Source organism: Cavia porcellus, unplaced genomic scaffold, assembly GCF_034190915.1.
Source record: "Cavia porcellus strain 051 isolate PalLab524CR breed Dunkin Hartley unplaced genomic scaffold, mCavPor4.1 scaffold_4, whole genome shotgun sequence".
Classification (NCBI taxonomy): domain Eukaryota; kingdom Metazoa; phylum Chordata; class Mammalia; order Rodentia; family Caviidae; genus Cavia; species Cavia porcellus.
The window spans coordinates 84595952-84608086 of NW_026947487.1; the positions used below are offsets into that span (position 1 = coordinate 84595952).

General features: G+C 50.4%; 1 protein-coding gene across 9 annotated transcripts in view; it reads right to left on the reverse strand.

The window, feature by feature from the left end:
* Positions 1-12135, reverse strand: part of Kifc3 (kinesin family member C3) — a 61857-nt gene that overhangs the window by 14581 nt on the left and 35141 nt on the right. For 4 of the 9 annotated variants that reach the window (XM_063247390.1, XM_063247393.1, XM_023566005.2 and 1 more), the window contains 2 exons: positions 9181-9319; positions 6234-6436 (listed from right to left, as the gene is read on the reverse strand). The exons of 1 other annotated variant lie outside the window; for it this stretch is intronic. In XM_063247390.1, the coding sequence (XP_063103460.1) occupies positions 6234-6436; positions 9181-9319 (342 nt within the window). Of the gene's footprint in view, positions 1-6233; positions 6437-6993; positions 7049-9180; positions 9320-12135 lie in introns of those variants that run through there. 4 more of the 9 variants (XM_063247398.1, XM_063247394.1, XM_063247392.1 and 1 more) reach the window with 4 other exon arrangements.

The following is a 12135-nucleotide window of genomic DNA, read 5'->3' on the forward strand; positions in this document are numbered from 1 at the left end:
CCCTGCCCGGCCGCCACAGGAAGCAGAAGGTGGGGTGGGGGTGGCAAGAACAGCAGTTGTAAAATACAGATTTCCAAGCCAAACTGCCTGGGTTCTAAGCCAGAGCTCGCCTTACCTGGAACAGGTCTCCTAACCTCTCTGTACCTTTCCATTTCGTCATCTGTGTAAGAGGCGACCTCACAGGGGTTGTCTTAAGCTAACACGAGATAACAAATGTGAAGTACCACAGCACAGTCCAGCACATACACGCAGATACAAGTTGAATACTTCTTACCCAATATGCTTGGAAGCAGAGTGTTTTCGATTTTAGACTTGTTCAGATTTTGGAACATTTCCCTTAAGTAATATCTTGGGGATGGGACCCCAAGTCTAAACACAAAATTCATTTATATTTCATATATACTTTTATATACACTGCTTGAAGACTACTCTCCTATAGTCCTGGGGATCAAACCTAGTCTCACACATGCTGGAGGCTATATCTCTATCTCTTTAAATTTTATTTTTATATAACGGCTTGCTAAATTGCTCAAGGTGATCTCGAACTTATAATCCTCCTGCCTCAGCCTCCTAAGTAGCTAGGATTGCAGGAGTCTACCACAATGCCTAAGCGTAAATATAATTTTACACACTTTTTTAAATAAATAATTTTAGGCATGAAATAGTTTGTGCACCCTGAGCCATCTGACTTGCCACATCAATGCTGACCCACAAAGTTGCAGATTTGGGGGTATTCTGTATTTTAAATTTTTGGAATAGGGGTGCTCAACCCTAGAATGAAAGGTCCACGAAGGTGGAGACTTTTGTCTGAGAAGCTCAGCAGTACTTGCAGTGTCTTGCACATAGTAGGTGGTCAGTAAATATATGCAGGATGAATGTTGAAAAAGCAAGGGGCAGGCTTAGCAGGCTTCATAGGGCAGGCTAAGAGTGGAGGCAAGAGGGGTGCTGGGCTGAGGGACCCCAAAGGACACACACTCGGACTGCGGGCAGCACCTGCCACAGGGGAATGTGGGCCCAGAGGAGCTGCATCTTCCAATTTTTACCACAAAAATGAAGTCTAGATATTTATATAAATCAAGATTTAAATACTGGCAATGAATTTGATTAAAATATTAGCCCAAGCAGAATAACCAAATCCAACAGTTAAAAGACATAAAATTACCACACCAAATCAGTTGCATTTCTATAACTCACAATAAACAATTCAAAAAGAGAAATAAGAAGATAATTTCATTTACAGTAGCTGAGAAAAAAATAAAATATCCAGGAATAAATTTAACCAAGAAGGAAAGGACTCACAAATTAAAAACAACAAAATGTTGCCAAAAAAGATTAAAGGAGACATCAATAAATGGAAAGACCTTCCATATCCACTGACTGGAAGACTCAATATTAAGATATCAATAATACTCAAAGCAATCTACAGATGCAATGCAGTCCCTACCAAAATCTCAGAATTTTCTGAAGGCATTTTAAAAAATCATACTAAAATTCATATGGAATCTCAAGGGAAATCGAATAGAAAAACCAATTTTGAGAAAGAACAATGGAGGAGGAAATCTCGTATTTCCTGATTTTAGAACTTACAAGACTACAGTAATCAAATCAGTGCAGCGTGGCCTAAAAACAGACACAAAAACAACAGAAGGGAAGAGAGAGTCCAGGAATAAACTCACAGGGATGTTCCAATGGTTTTGTTTTAGGTCTTTTTGAGACAAGGTTTCACTATGCAGTGCCGCTGGCCTTGAACTCATTTTGTAGTCCAGGCTGGCCTCAGACTCACAGTGAGCTTCAGCTCAGCTTCTCGTGCTGGGATCACAGGCATGGGCCACCATGCCTGGCTCCACTGATTTTTGATAAGGGTTCCAAGACCACTGAGTGGGTAAAGGACAATCTTTTCAATAAATAATGCTGGGAAACTGGTTATCCACATGCAAAAAAATGAAATTGGACCTTCACCTTATTCCACAGCTGAAATTAACTCAAAATGGATCAAAGACCTAAATGTAAGAGATAAAACTGTAAAACCCTTAGAAGAAAATATAGGAGAAAAAGTTTATGATATTGAGTTCAGCAATGATTTCTTAGCTCTGACCCCAAAAACACAAAGCAATAAAAGAAAAAGTAGACAACTAATCTTCATTAAAAATTTTTTTAAAAACTTTAGTACTATGAAAAATATTATCAAACTGAGTAGAAAGGAAACTTGTAGAATGGGAGAGACATGGGCGAATCATCTATGTGACAAGGGCTTAATATCCACAGTCTGTAAGAACTCTTCTAACCACAAAACCTGATGAAAAAATAAGCAGAGAATTTGAGCAGACATTTGTCCAAATATATACTCATCCTCACTAGTCACCGGAGACATTACCAGAGTCAAAGCCACAGGGAGACACAGCTTGACGCCCGCTAGGACTACAAAACTAAAATAACAAGCACTGGTGTGGATGAAGAGAAAGTGGAATCCTTGTGCCCTAGGACTGCAGACCCTTGTCTCATGCTCCCAGCAACAGACCCCTCCACATGACATTTCACATGAGGGGTGCAAACAGCTCCAGCAAGCCCAGGTTCCAATAGGGCCAGCAGCAGCCAATTCACTCAGCCAATTGCAGGGGAGGGGGCCTCATGAGATCATCACTCAGGATCCCCCAACCCAGGAAGGGGGTTGTCATTGTCCCCACTGGGTAGAAAGGAAAGCCGACATTCCAAGACGGAGTGGGCCTTCCGAGGTCACCTGACCTCTAAGTGCTGGGCCTTGGACTGGAGCTCAGGCCTGGCGAGGCTGGGGACCAGGCATCAGGAGAAGCAGGCCGAGCACACCTTGTGGCAGGTTCTCCTTACAGAAGCAGTGCACAGGAACACCAGGCAAGTCAGAGTCAGAGTCAGACCCTGGCGAAGCTAACAGGAGGACAGAGCTCACAGGGCAACACCCACAAGGCACTGCGCTTTCGTCTGCCGTCCGTTTTCTGTCCACTCTCACAATTGCCTCATTGGATAACCACAGAACCATGCTGTTACCCCAGTTCTGAAACAGAGAACAGAACTTCACAGAGGTGATGACTTCCTACAGCACACAGCTGGTGAGGGGTATAGCTGGGGCTCAGCTCCCAGGATTCCAAATCTGAAACTTTCGGGTAATGGTGGCAACACCAGTAACCTGCTAGGTCTTATTTCCTCCAGGAACTGTTATTAAGATCACTTCACAAATGAGGAAACTGAGGTACAGAGTGGCAGAAGACTAACCATACACACAGTCAATGGCAGTGTCAAAGTCAAGGTTTGATCCTAGCCCCAGGCCCATGTGGCTGCCCATGTCCCCCCACAAGGTCAGACCCTCCAGAGAACTGCACAGAGACTGGAGCATCACCGCCCCGACCAAGACAGTTCTAGGAAAAAAAAAAAATTAGCAGGCAGGAAATTCATGGACAAACCCTGAGCAAAGACTAGGGACCATTTGGAACTCCCACAGCATCTCGGGAGTAAGGTGGGCTGGAGGTCTCCCCAGGAGGCGAAGAGCTAGGGCTCAAAGACATCTAAGCAGATCTTGACAATTACAGGGAAAAGAAGTTTTTAAAAACCTGTTTAGCCAAGGACAGTGGAGCACGCTACACGGCAGGCTGAGGCATGAGGAACAAAAGTTCAAGGGCAGTCTGAGCAGCTTGGCAAAACTGTCTCAAGATAAAGATTTAAAAAGGCTGGGGATGTAACTCAATGGCATAGATTTGTCTTACATGCACAAGGCCCTGGGTTCAATCCCCAGTATTGGAAGAAAGAGAGAGAGAGAGAGGATGGAAGAAAGGAAGGAAAGAAGGAAGGAAGGAACGAGCAATAAAAAAAACTTGTTTAAAGTTAGAAAAGTTTGGGGCTGGGGATTTAGCTCAGTGGCATAAGCACCTGCTTTGCAAGCGTGCAGTCATAAGTTTGATCTCTGGTACCGATTAAAAAAAAAAAAGTTAGGAAAGTTTTATGATTTCATTCATACGAAATGCCAACAAAAGTGAGTCCATAAAAACAGAAAGCAGGTAATAGCAACTTGCGTGAGTAGGAGATGGGGAGTGATTGTTATTAAATCTTTTCAGGGTGATCAAAATGATTTAAAATTAGATAGACAGCTGGGCTTGGCGGTACATGCCTATAATCTCAGCGCTTGGGAGGCTGAGGCAAGAGAATCACCATGAGTTTGAAGCCAGCCTAGACTACACAGTGAGACCCAGTCTCAATAAAACTAGACAGTGGTGACAGGTGTAACACTGTCTTAATATGCTTAGGACCACTGCTGGACTTGAAAGCATACACCTGAAATCTCAGTACTTGGCAGTGTGATACAGGAGGCTCATATTGTGACTTGTATCTAGATAACCCCGCAAAGCCTCATGTAGTCATAGGTGGAACTTTTCGGAGGTAGCTGATTCGAAGTGTGTGATCAAGGGTGTAACGCTAGGGGTGTGTTACTTCCCTAAAGGTGGGCAGACTGGATAAGATATATGGGGCAGAAAAAGGTTCCCTGCTGGTTGCTTGCTGCCTCTGCCTGCCATGAACTGTTTGTCCTCTGCAATGCCCCTCTGCTGTGCCACCCCACCCAGGAGCTAGCCAACTCTGAACTGAAACCTCTACGAACGTGAGATAAATAAACCTTTCTTCCTTTAACTTTGGGTATCAGGTATTTTGTCTCAGCAACAAAATAAAGTAACACAATCACCTTGAGTTTGAGGCCAGCCTGGATTATGTAATGAGTTCAAGGTCAGCCTAACTATGTAATGAGATCCTAAAAATTTCCAAAAATTAAACACATTTTTAAAAAAAAATACACACACTTAAAACAACTGAATTGACCAACTTTAAGGATGGATTTTATAAAACTGAGAAAGAGAGAGAGAAAGGCTCAGATTGAAAAGTAAAGAGTCAGGGAAGTTTCAACCGGAGAAGCCAGAGCTGCTGCTGAATTTTGGCCTTGAGCAGAGTTGCATTATGCAGGATGGGTCCTGAACCACCACACCCCCTACGGCCGTCCTGGGACCTGGTTCTTCTGCTGCCACAGTCCCTGCGCACAGGCTGTTCCCTCAGCTCAGAATGTGCGTGCAAGACCTCAGCTCCAGCACTGTTCCAGGTAACAGCCCCCTGGCAGGTACACCCTCTCTGCAGAGCCCTTGTCAGTCTGTCCACTTCACGTGGCTGCAACAAATACCCATCTTACCCAGACTCAAGCCTCAGGGGCAGGAGCTTGCAGCTGTACCTGGGCAAGCCCTGTACTCAGCTCAAGAGGCAGCTGGATACAGAGCTGGCTGCGAAGAACTGCCGGGCTGCAGGCTAGGCAGACCCAGACAGTAAAGCAACGGGGCTCAGGGTATAAGAGGGAGATACAGCACAAAGGGGCACCCCAAGGGGGCCTCAAGGCACATGCAAACAACCAGCTTCCTGGAACTGAGGTCAGGTCCAGCTCTGGTGACTCCTTTCCAGTAGACAGGCTGTATCTCTTAGTCACCTCTGGGCTGGTTCACAGGACAGAGGAAGACCATGCCCCAGGCAGGACTGTCAACCGAGCCTGGCCAAGAACACAGGGACCCCACGTGGGAATGATGTGGCACATGGAACTGGGGACCCTGGGCAAGTGATGAGGCTCAGACAGCCGCCTAGATGGGCGTTGACTATGGAGGAGGAAGCTGAGCCTGGGGGCTGCATGGAGATGAAGGACAAGAGCAAAGCAGTGAGTTACACAGGGGAGGGCGAGTGTCAGGAAGCTCCCAGCTCAGGGTCCCCAAACACTTCCTGACCAGTTGTTGACAGGGCGATGACCCTCCTAGCACAAACAGGAAGCTCTCTCTCATTTCCGGGTATCTCCTCCCACTCACGCTCACCTCTCCTGAGAATCGAGCTCTTAGCTCCTGGGGCACATGCACATGTGTGCATGTGTGCATGTGTGTGTGCGTGATTGGTTTTGACCTCTCAGGCTGCCTGGCCAGGACATTGGAAGAAAGGGTGGACCAAGTACAGGCCTCAAAGTGTAAGTGTCCCTGCCCCTCCTACCCCTCTCCCTAGCAAGAAGAGATCAGAAGGAAGCCCAGAGCCTCTGATTTTGGCCACCTCTTTCTCTAGCATCTTCCCAGGCCAGGAGAGGAGAACCCAACTATCTACCATGCCATAGGCCTGGTGGAGTCCAGGTGTCCCCACAACGTCCTCCAACTGCTCCATAGTGGACAGTGGTCTCTGCCCATCCCTACCTCCCCAGGTACCTGGTTCTGCAGCTGGGTGGATGTGGCTTGCTGGTCACTGTCGTGGAGGGCCAACTTTTCCCGTAGGACCACCAGCTCCTCCTGAAGCTGAGCTTTCTCCTTCTGAAGCTGGGACATGGCCTCCACCATCCTATGCACCACAGGGGCTGCCCTTGGCAACCCCGACAGGCTTGAGCACCTCCCGCTGCCAAAGAGTCGCCCACCTACAAGCAAAGTAGTGGCTGATCAGCAGGGCTGTGGTGGTCCTGCTGGCAGAGGAGGGTGCAGCATGGCAGGGCAGACCACTGCAATGGGAAGGGGTGCAAGCAGGTGGGGGGTGGGCGAGGGCTGGAGGCAGTGGCAGCACGGTCACTAGGGGACTTCAGCAGGCAGCTTCTGGGAGACCGAATTGCTTAGACCAAGGCTTAGGAGAGCAACTTTGCTTGAGTGCTCTCAAAGCACATATCCCAGGTCTGAAGGTCAAGCCCCTCTCTGTGGCTCACAGGCTGTTCCTACTGAGAAAGACAAAGGTTTTTCACCCAGGAAACACTGTGCCTGGGGAAGTAAACTTCCAGCTCTCTCGGGAGGAGAAAGGAGTAGAGGCCTCAGCAGTCTCTGCAGGAAGTGGTCACCTGTGCACAGAGAGGGGGCAAAAGGAATATGTGCAAGTGCGACAGACAGGACACAGGCAAACCAGCACATGGAACAGGGGCAGCCAGGCCAGCACTGAGGGTGACACCTGTACATGGAGACCACACCAGCACGAGAAAGGGACAAGTACCGAGCTGGGCAGGGCCTTGGCCTGAGTCCTCCTCCTCCCATGGCCTTCCACTGTCCTGTCACCACCAGGAGCAAGAAAGAGACAGACAGATATGGAATTGAGGCCCATGGCCTACTAATGGGGCCCAGAATGCTTGTCACAGCTGGCCAGCTCGTGGCCAGAGCACCAAGAATGAGCACGGTCTCTGCAGGGAGGAGCTGGCCAGCAGCTCAGGGGATACAAGGACAGAGAACAGAAGAGGATGGGGAGGGGGGTGGCCTCCTTTCAGTGGCCTAAACAGAAACTGCAGAGTATCCAAGCGAACAGAGCCCAGTTCTTAACCAATGCATCTCCCTACTTGGCCTTGGTCCAGGGCTTCTGGGCTTTCCCAGGGTGAGGGGCTCCCAGACTCTGTGACTGAAGCCACCTGCACCAAACAGGCTAGCATCTTGGACCCAGGGGCAGAAAGGCACTCAGGGTTCTGCCAAAGGGTGTGAGGGGCAGAGGAGGGGAGCAGTGATGGGGGAGGGTCGGGTATCTTGGGCATAGGCAAGACCATCTCAGAACTGGCCCGGGTATGGACGGGCAGGGGTGAAGTGGGGCCGTCTAGAGCGCAGGAGCATTCCAGGCCAGCTTTCCCTCCTTCCAGAGAGGTGGGGCTGGTCTCTCCCTGCTTGGACAGTGGCCCTGGCTGTGTGGCCTGCATGTGATACAGCGTGCAAGTCACACAGAGTTTCCCGAGCTTTTGTGGCCTATTCTAGAAAAAGTGAGGGTAGACAGATGCTTCTAGGCCCAAACACGGGGCTGCCATGGGGTGCATGTGACCCATGTGGCCCTCTGCCCTCAGCAGACTGCTGTGGCATGGGAGGGAAGGCACTGGGCTCCAGCCAGGGAGCTGGTTCCACCACTTGAGCGGTGCGTGGGAGGGGCCCCGAGGGGTCTTCCTACGTGAATGGGTCCAGTGTGCAGGGTCCAGAAGGCAGGCTTGGGAAAGGAGCCTGGAGCCCTGGGGGTGTACAGTGTGGGTGACTGTTACAGCCCACAGGGCTGAAATGAAGCCTCAGAAAACTCTGTCATTGAGACACTACACTGCCACCAGAGGCCTAAAACACCCTCAGAGCCACCCCAGTGGTGCTCACCAGGACCTCAGCACTAGGACCTGAGCTGGTGCTGGGAGCTGACAGAGCCTGGGCATTTGGAGGAAGAAAAAAGGTCTCAGAGAAGCTCATGGAGAGTGGAGTAAGGGAAGAGGGAAGGAAGAGGCCACAGAGCCACCCGGTAGGTCCATCCTCACAGGCACCACCCACCACAGGACTGCCACTCAGGGCCCAGTGGGGCAGGGCCTATAGACAAGAGCCAGTCCTCACCCCAACAGGACCTGGCCTTCCTCTTCTCAGCACCTCTGCCACCTCGAAAGGAAGGCCTGCCTCACTAGCTGGACAATGTCCCCTCCCAAAGCCGGCTGCCCATACTTCAGCTGGACCCAACATCTCAGAACCTGGTTCTGGTACAACTCCAAAGAAGGGCAGACTCCTGCCAGACCCTAGCAAATTCAGACACACAGATTAACCTCCAGCCACAGGATGAGGGAAACAACAGGAAGACCAGGGCCCTTTCCTGTGGGCTTCCCCTTGGGCTCTTGAAGATGCTTTTTCCCGGTTCTCTATGGGCTGGGCCTTGCCATGAGACCACAAAGGGGGCCTGTAGAATCTTCTAGAACTGGCCTTGCTGGGCCAAAGCAGAGCCGCTGCTCCTTTCTCCCAGCCTAGAGGCTGGAAAATCCAATCCCTGTCCAGGGAGCCTTCGACCCCCACAGGCCCAGGCTAGAGGGGAGGGAGCCAGGCCTCTCAGCAGGTCGTGGCGTCTGGGAGGCTGCCACCTGTGCCCTGCTTTTGACAGGTGCTGGGAAAAGACAAAAAGTGGGGAAATTCAACCCTAGGCCCTGCTGGCCAAGGCCTCTTATCACTGGGCAGGGCTGGTGGCACGAGGGAGAAGCAGGGGACAGACGACACTGTCCCTGGATCTGGGAGAGGCAGGCTGGAGTCTCTCGGTTCCGCTCTGTGTCAGTAAAGGTGGACAAAGTCTGCCTGAGCCACCCGCCAGAGGCAAGGTGGGGGGCAGATGCGGGGATATCTTGGACTCCACAAGAGCCTCCCTGCTCGCTAGCTCTGTCAGGGTGTTTCGAGTCAGCAGGCAGCCCTCCTTTACCTGTTTTCTCTACATTCATGGCACCACCAGCTGCCGGGGCCTCTTTGTCCCGCTTGGGGACCAGCGCCTGCCTCTTCGAGAGATTGTCTTCTTTCGTCCCCTGACTCTTGGTCTTGCACCCCTTGTTCTGCAGGGCCTGCTGCCAAGACACAACCAGAATCCTCACATGAAGGGACTGTGCCAGGGAAGGACCCTGAGCCTGGGAACGGTGCACTCTGGAGCTGGCGTGGCCCTCAGGCCACCGGGTCAAGTCCTCACTGTGCTGGTGAGGGGCAGTGAGACCTGGAGTCTAAAAGGAAGTGGCCTCAGATCCCACAGCAAGACAGTGGTGGTACAAACTCCTGCCCTGTGGCAGCCAGACCTCTATACCAGCCAAGGAGGTTCTGGGCACCTGAAATCCTCAGGAGGAGCTTGGGCCAGCCCGGAAGGCTCCCCCCAGGTACAAGTCCCATTGACCCCAGAAAGCTGCCCAGCCCCACCACATGCACCTCCATCTCAGGGTAGCCACCCCACCCTATGAGCTGCTGCCATCCCGGCACTAGGAAGCTATGTACCAGTCCACCAAGCAGGGGGAGGGCTCCCCTGCCTCCTCTACTCCCCCTACCCCATGTGGCTCTCTAGAGGCTGTGGGTCCCCCTCCTCAGATCAAGGAGGTTTGCAGACGAAGAGGCAGAGACACAGCAGACCACTGGACAGGCAGGAAGCGGTAAGAAGAGTAGAAAGCGGTGCCCGGCAGCCCACACAGCAAGATGCCAGGCATGCGGCAGAGTATGGAAGCGCGATCCCATTTGAGGGCAGTAAACATAAAACAGGCAGAGAAAACAATCTAGAGAAATCAGTGGATGGTGGCTCTTTGTAGGAGGCTGGGGTGAAGGGAGAGGAGAAGCAAGCATCCTTTAAGATTTTGAAGAATCAAAAGAAACTTCACAATGGGAAGGCAAAGGGAAACACAGATGACTGTCCAGTCCATCCTGAACCTCTCTGGCATTTGAAGTTTTCACCTGATAAACATCTACAACATTCTGTTTATTTCTTAAATCAATAAGGGTCTCAGGGAAGAGAGGTCGAGGCGGAGCTTGCCTGTCTTTGTGCTCTCCATATTCAAAACAGACAAGTGAGATGTTTTAAAACTAGACTAGCAAGACGTGATCGTGCATGCCTGTCATTCCAGCACACAGGAGGCTGAGGCAAGAGAATCTTTACAAGTTCAAGGCTAGCCTGGGCTATCTACTGAGTTCAAAGCCAGGCTGAACTACACTGTGAAAAAAAAGAATTAAAAAAAACAGTTTAGAGTGGGCAAGGCGTGAGTGGACCACCTGTCACCTGTGTGTGGCAGGTTGCAGCACTCACCTTTCCCTGAAGCCCCACTTCCCACCTTCAACTAGAAATTACACCAACAGCGCCCCTAGTGCTTGTGTGGCATAACTGCAGCAGTGAAGCAAAACAGTGTCTGGCACAGTAGCAGTGATTACTATTTCTATAATCTCCATTTTTTGTTTTTTATTTTGACCATCAAAAAAAACAATAAAAGAACTGCAAAGAAAAGGAAATGTGACCTCATCAGGGTCCTTCGTTTGCCATCCACTCCCTCACTCACACCTTCTCCAACCTAGGAAGCAAACCCCTTGTATTTTGGAAAATTCCCGAAGACTTAATTTTGTCCCCACCCTCCGGCCAGCTGCTACACCATCGCAGGTTTGTTGGTGGTGGCAGCAACAGCACCGGCACCAGCTGGAAGTTCCCATTTGTCGACTGGAGCAAAGGTTACACTATTTCTGGCCTGCTGGCCAAGGCGCAGGAAGGACACACGACCCGGGCCTTGGATTCCTGCAGCATCTCTATGAGGGTCTTAAGGCTGAGGGTCACCACGCCTATGGGGTGCCGTGCTATGACCACGATCTACTCTGGCTGCATATCCACAATCCTGACACACCAGAGGGCCCAAAGGCACATGAACCACCTGGAGACTGGCTGCAACTTCTGAGAGCCTCGGCATATCTGCTGACCCCAGGCCTCGGCTTTCCAGCCCAACACCCCATAATCAAAACTCAGGAACACAGCACCACCCAACTGGAGGCCCTGCATTCCCAACCACAGCCTCCCAATTTAAATACCAGTGGCCCAAGTCAGGGCAAAGACTAACTCTGGTTTCTTTAACTGTTCTCTGACCAGACTGGCTTTCCCTCAGACCTGCAGATAAAAGGAGCAACTGGTTTAGTTTTCAGATGAACCATGTGAGAAGGACCGAGAAACGCCACAAAACACAAGCCTGTCCCTGAAGCAACTTTGGCCCTGGGCTCCTTCCCAGCTCAGGGGTTGGGGTCATACACTGCCAGGCCCAGGGCTTTCATCCATATTGGGGAAGATTCATTGCAAGGGTGGGCAGCCCTCTCCTGCCCACCATCTGTACGCTGCGCCTTCAAAGCTCTATGCAGATGTGGCTTCTGGGAAGACGGAATCTCTCCATGTTAATGCCAGAAGAGCACAAGGGAAGGCTGGGCAACACCCCCAGATAATTCACATTTCATTCTCTGCCACTGCATTTATGGCCCTTGCCTGCTTCGCATTCATGATCATTCGGTGACTCTCTGGCACTCCTGCCAGACTGTCAAATGTTTATTCTCATCCCTGTTTCCCTACACCTAGCACAGCACTTGTGCATAGTGGGTCTTTCATACCTATCTCTTCCCTGAATGTGTGGATTAAAAACAGGCAGAGCCCATGATGCTCTTTCAAGTACTTGAAGCCAGAGCTGTACAAATATTTAAGGGGCTCACCATAATCAGAAACAATACAGAGAAGGTAGAAAAAACAAAATATAGATAGACAGATAGATAGATATACAGATAACACAGTGGTGTGGCACTGAGAATTAAACCCAGGGCCTTGGCACGCCATCCAAGTGCTCTATCATTGAGCTATACTCCCAGCCCAATAATAACTTATGGTAAAACC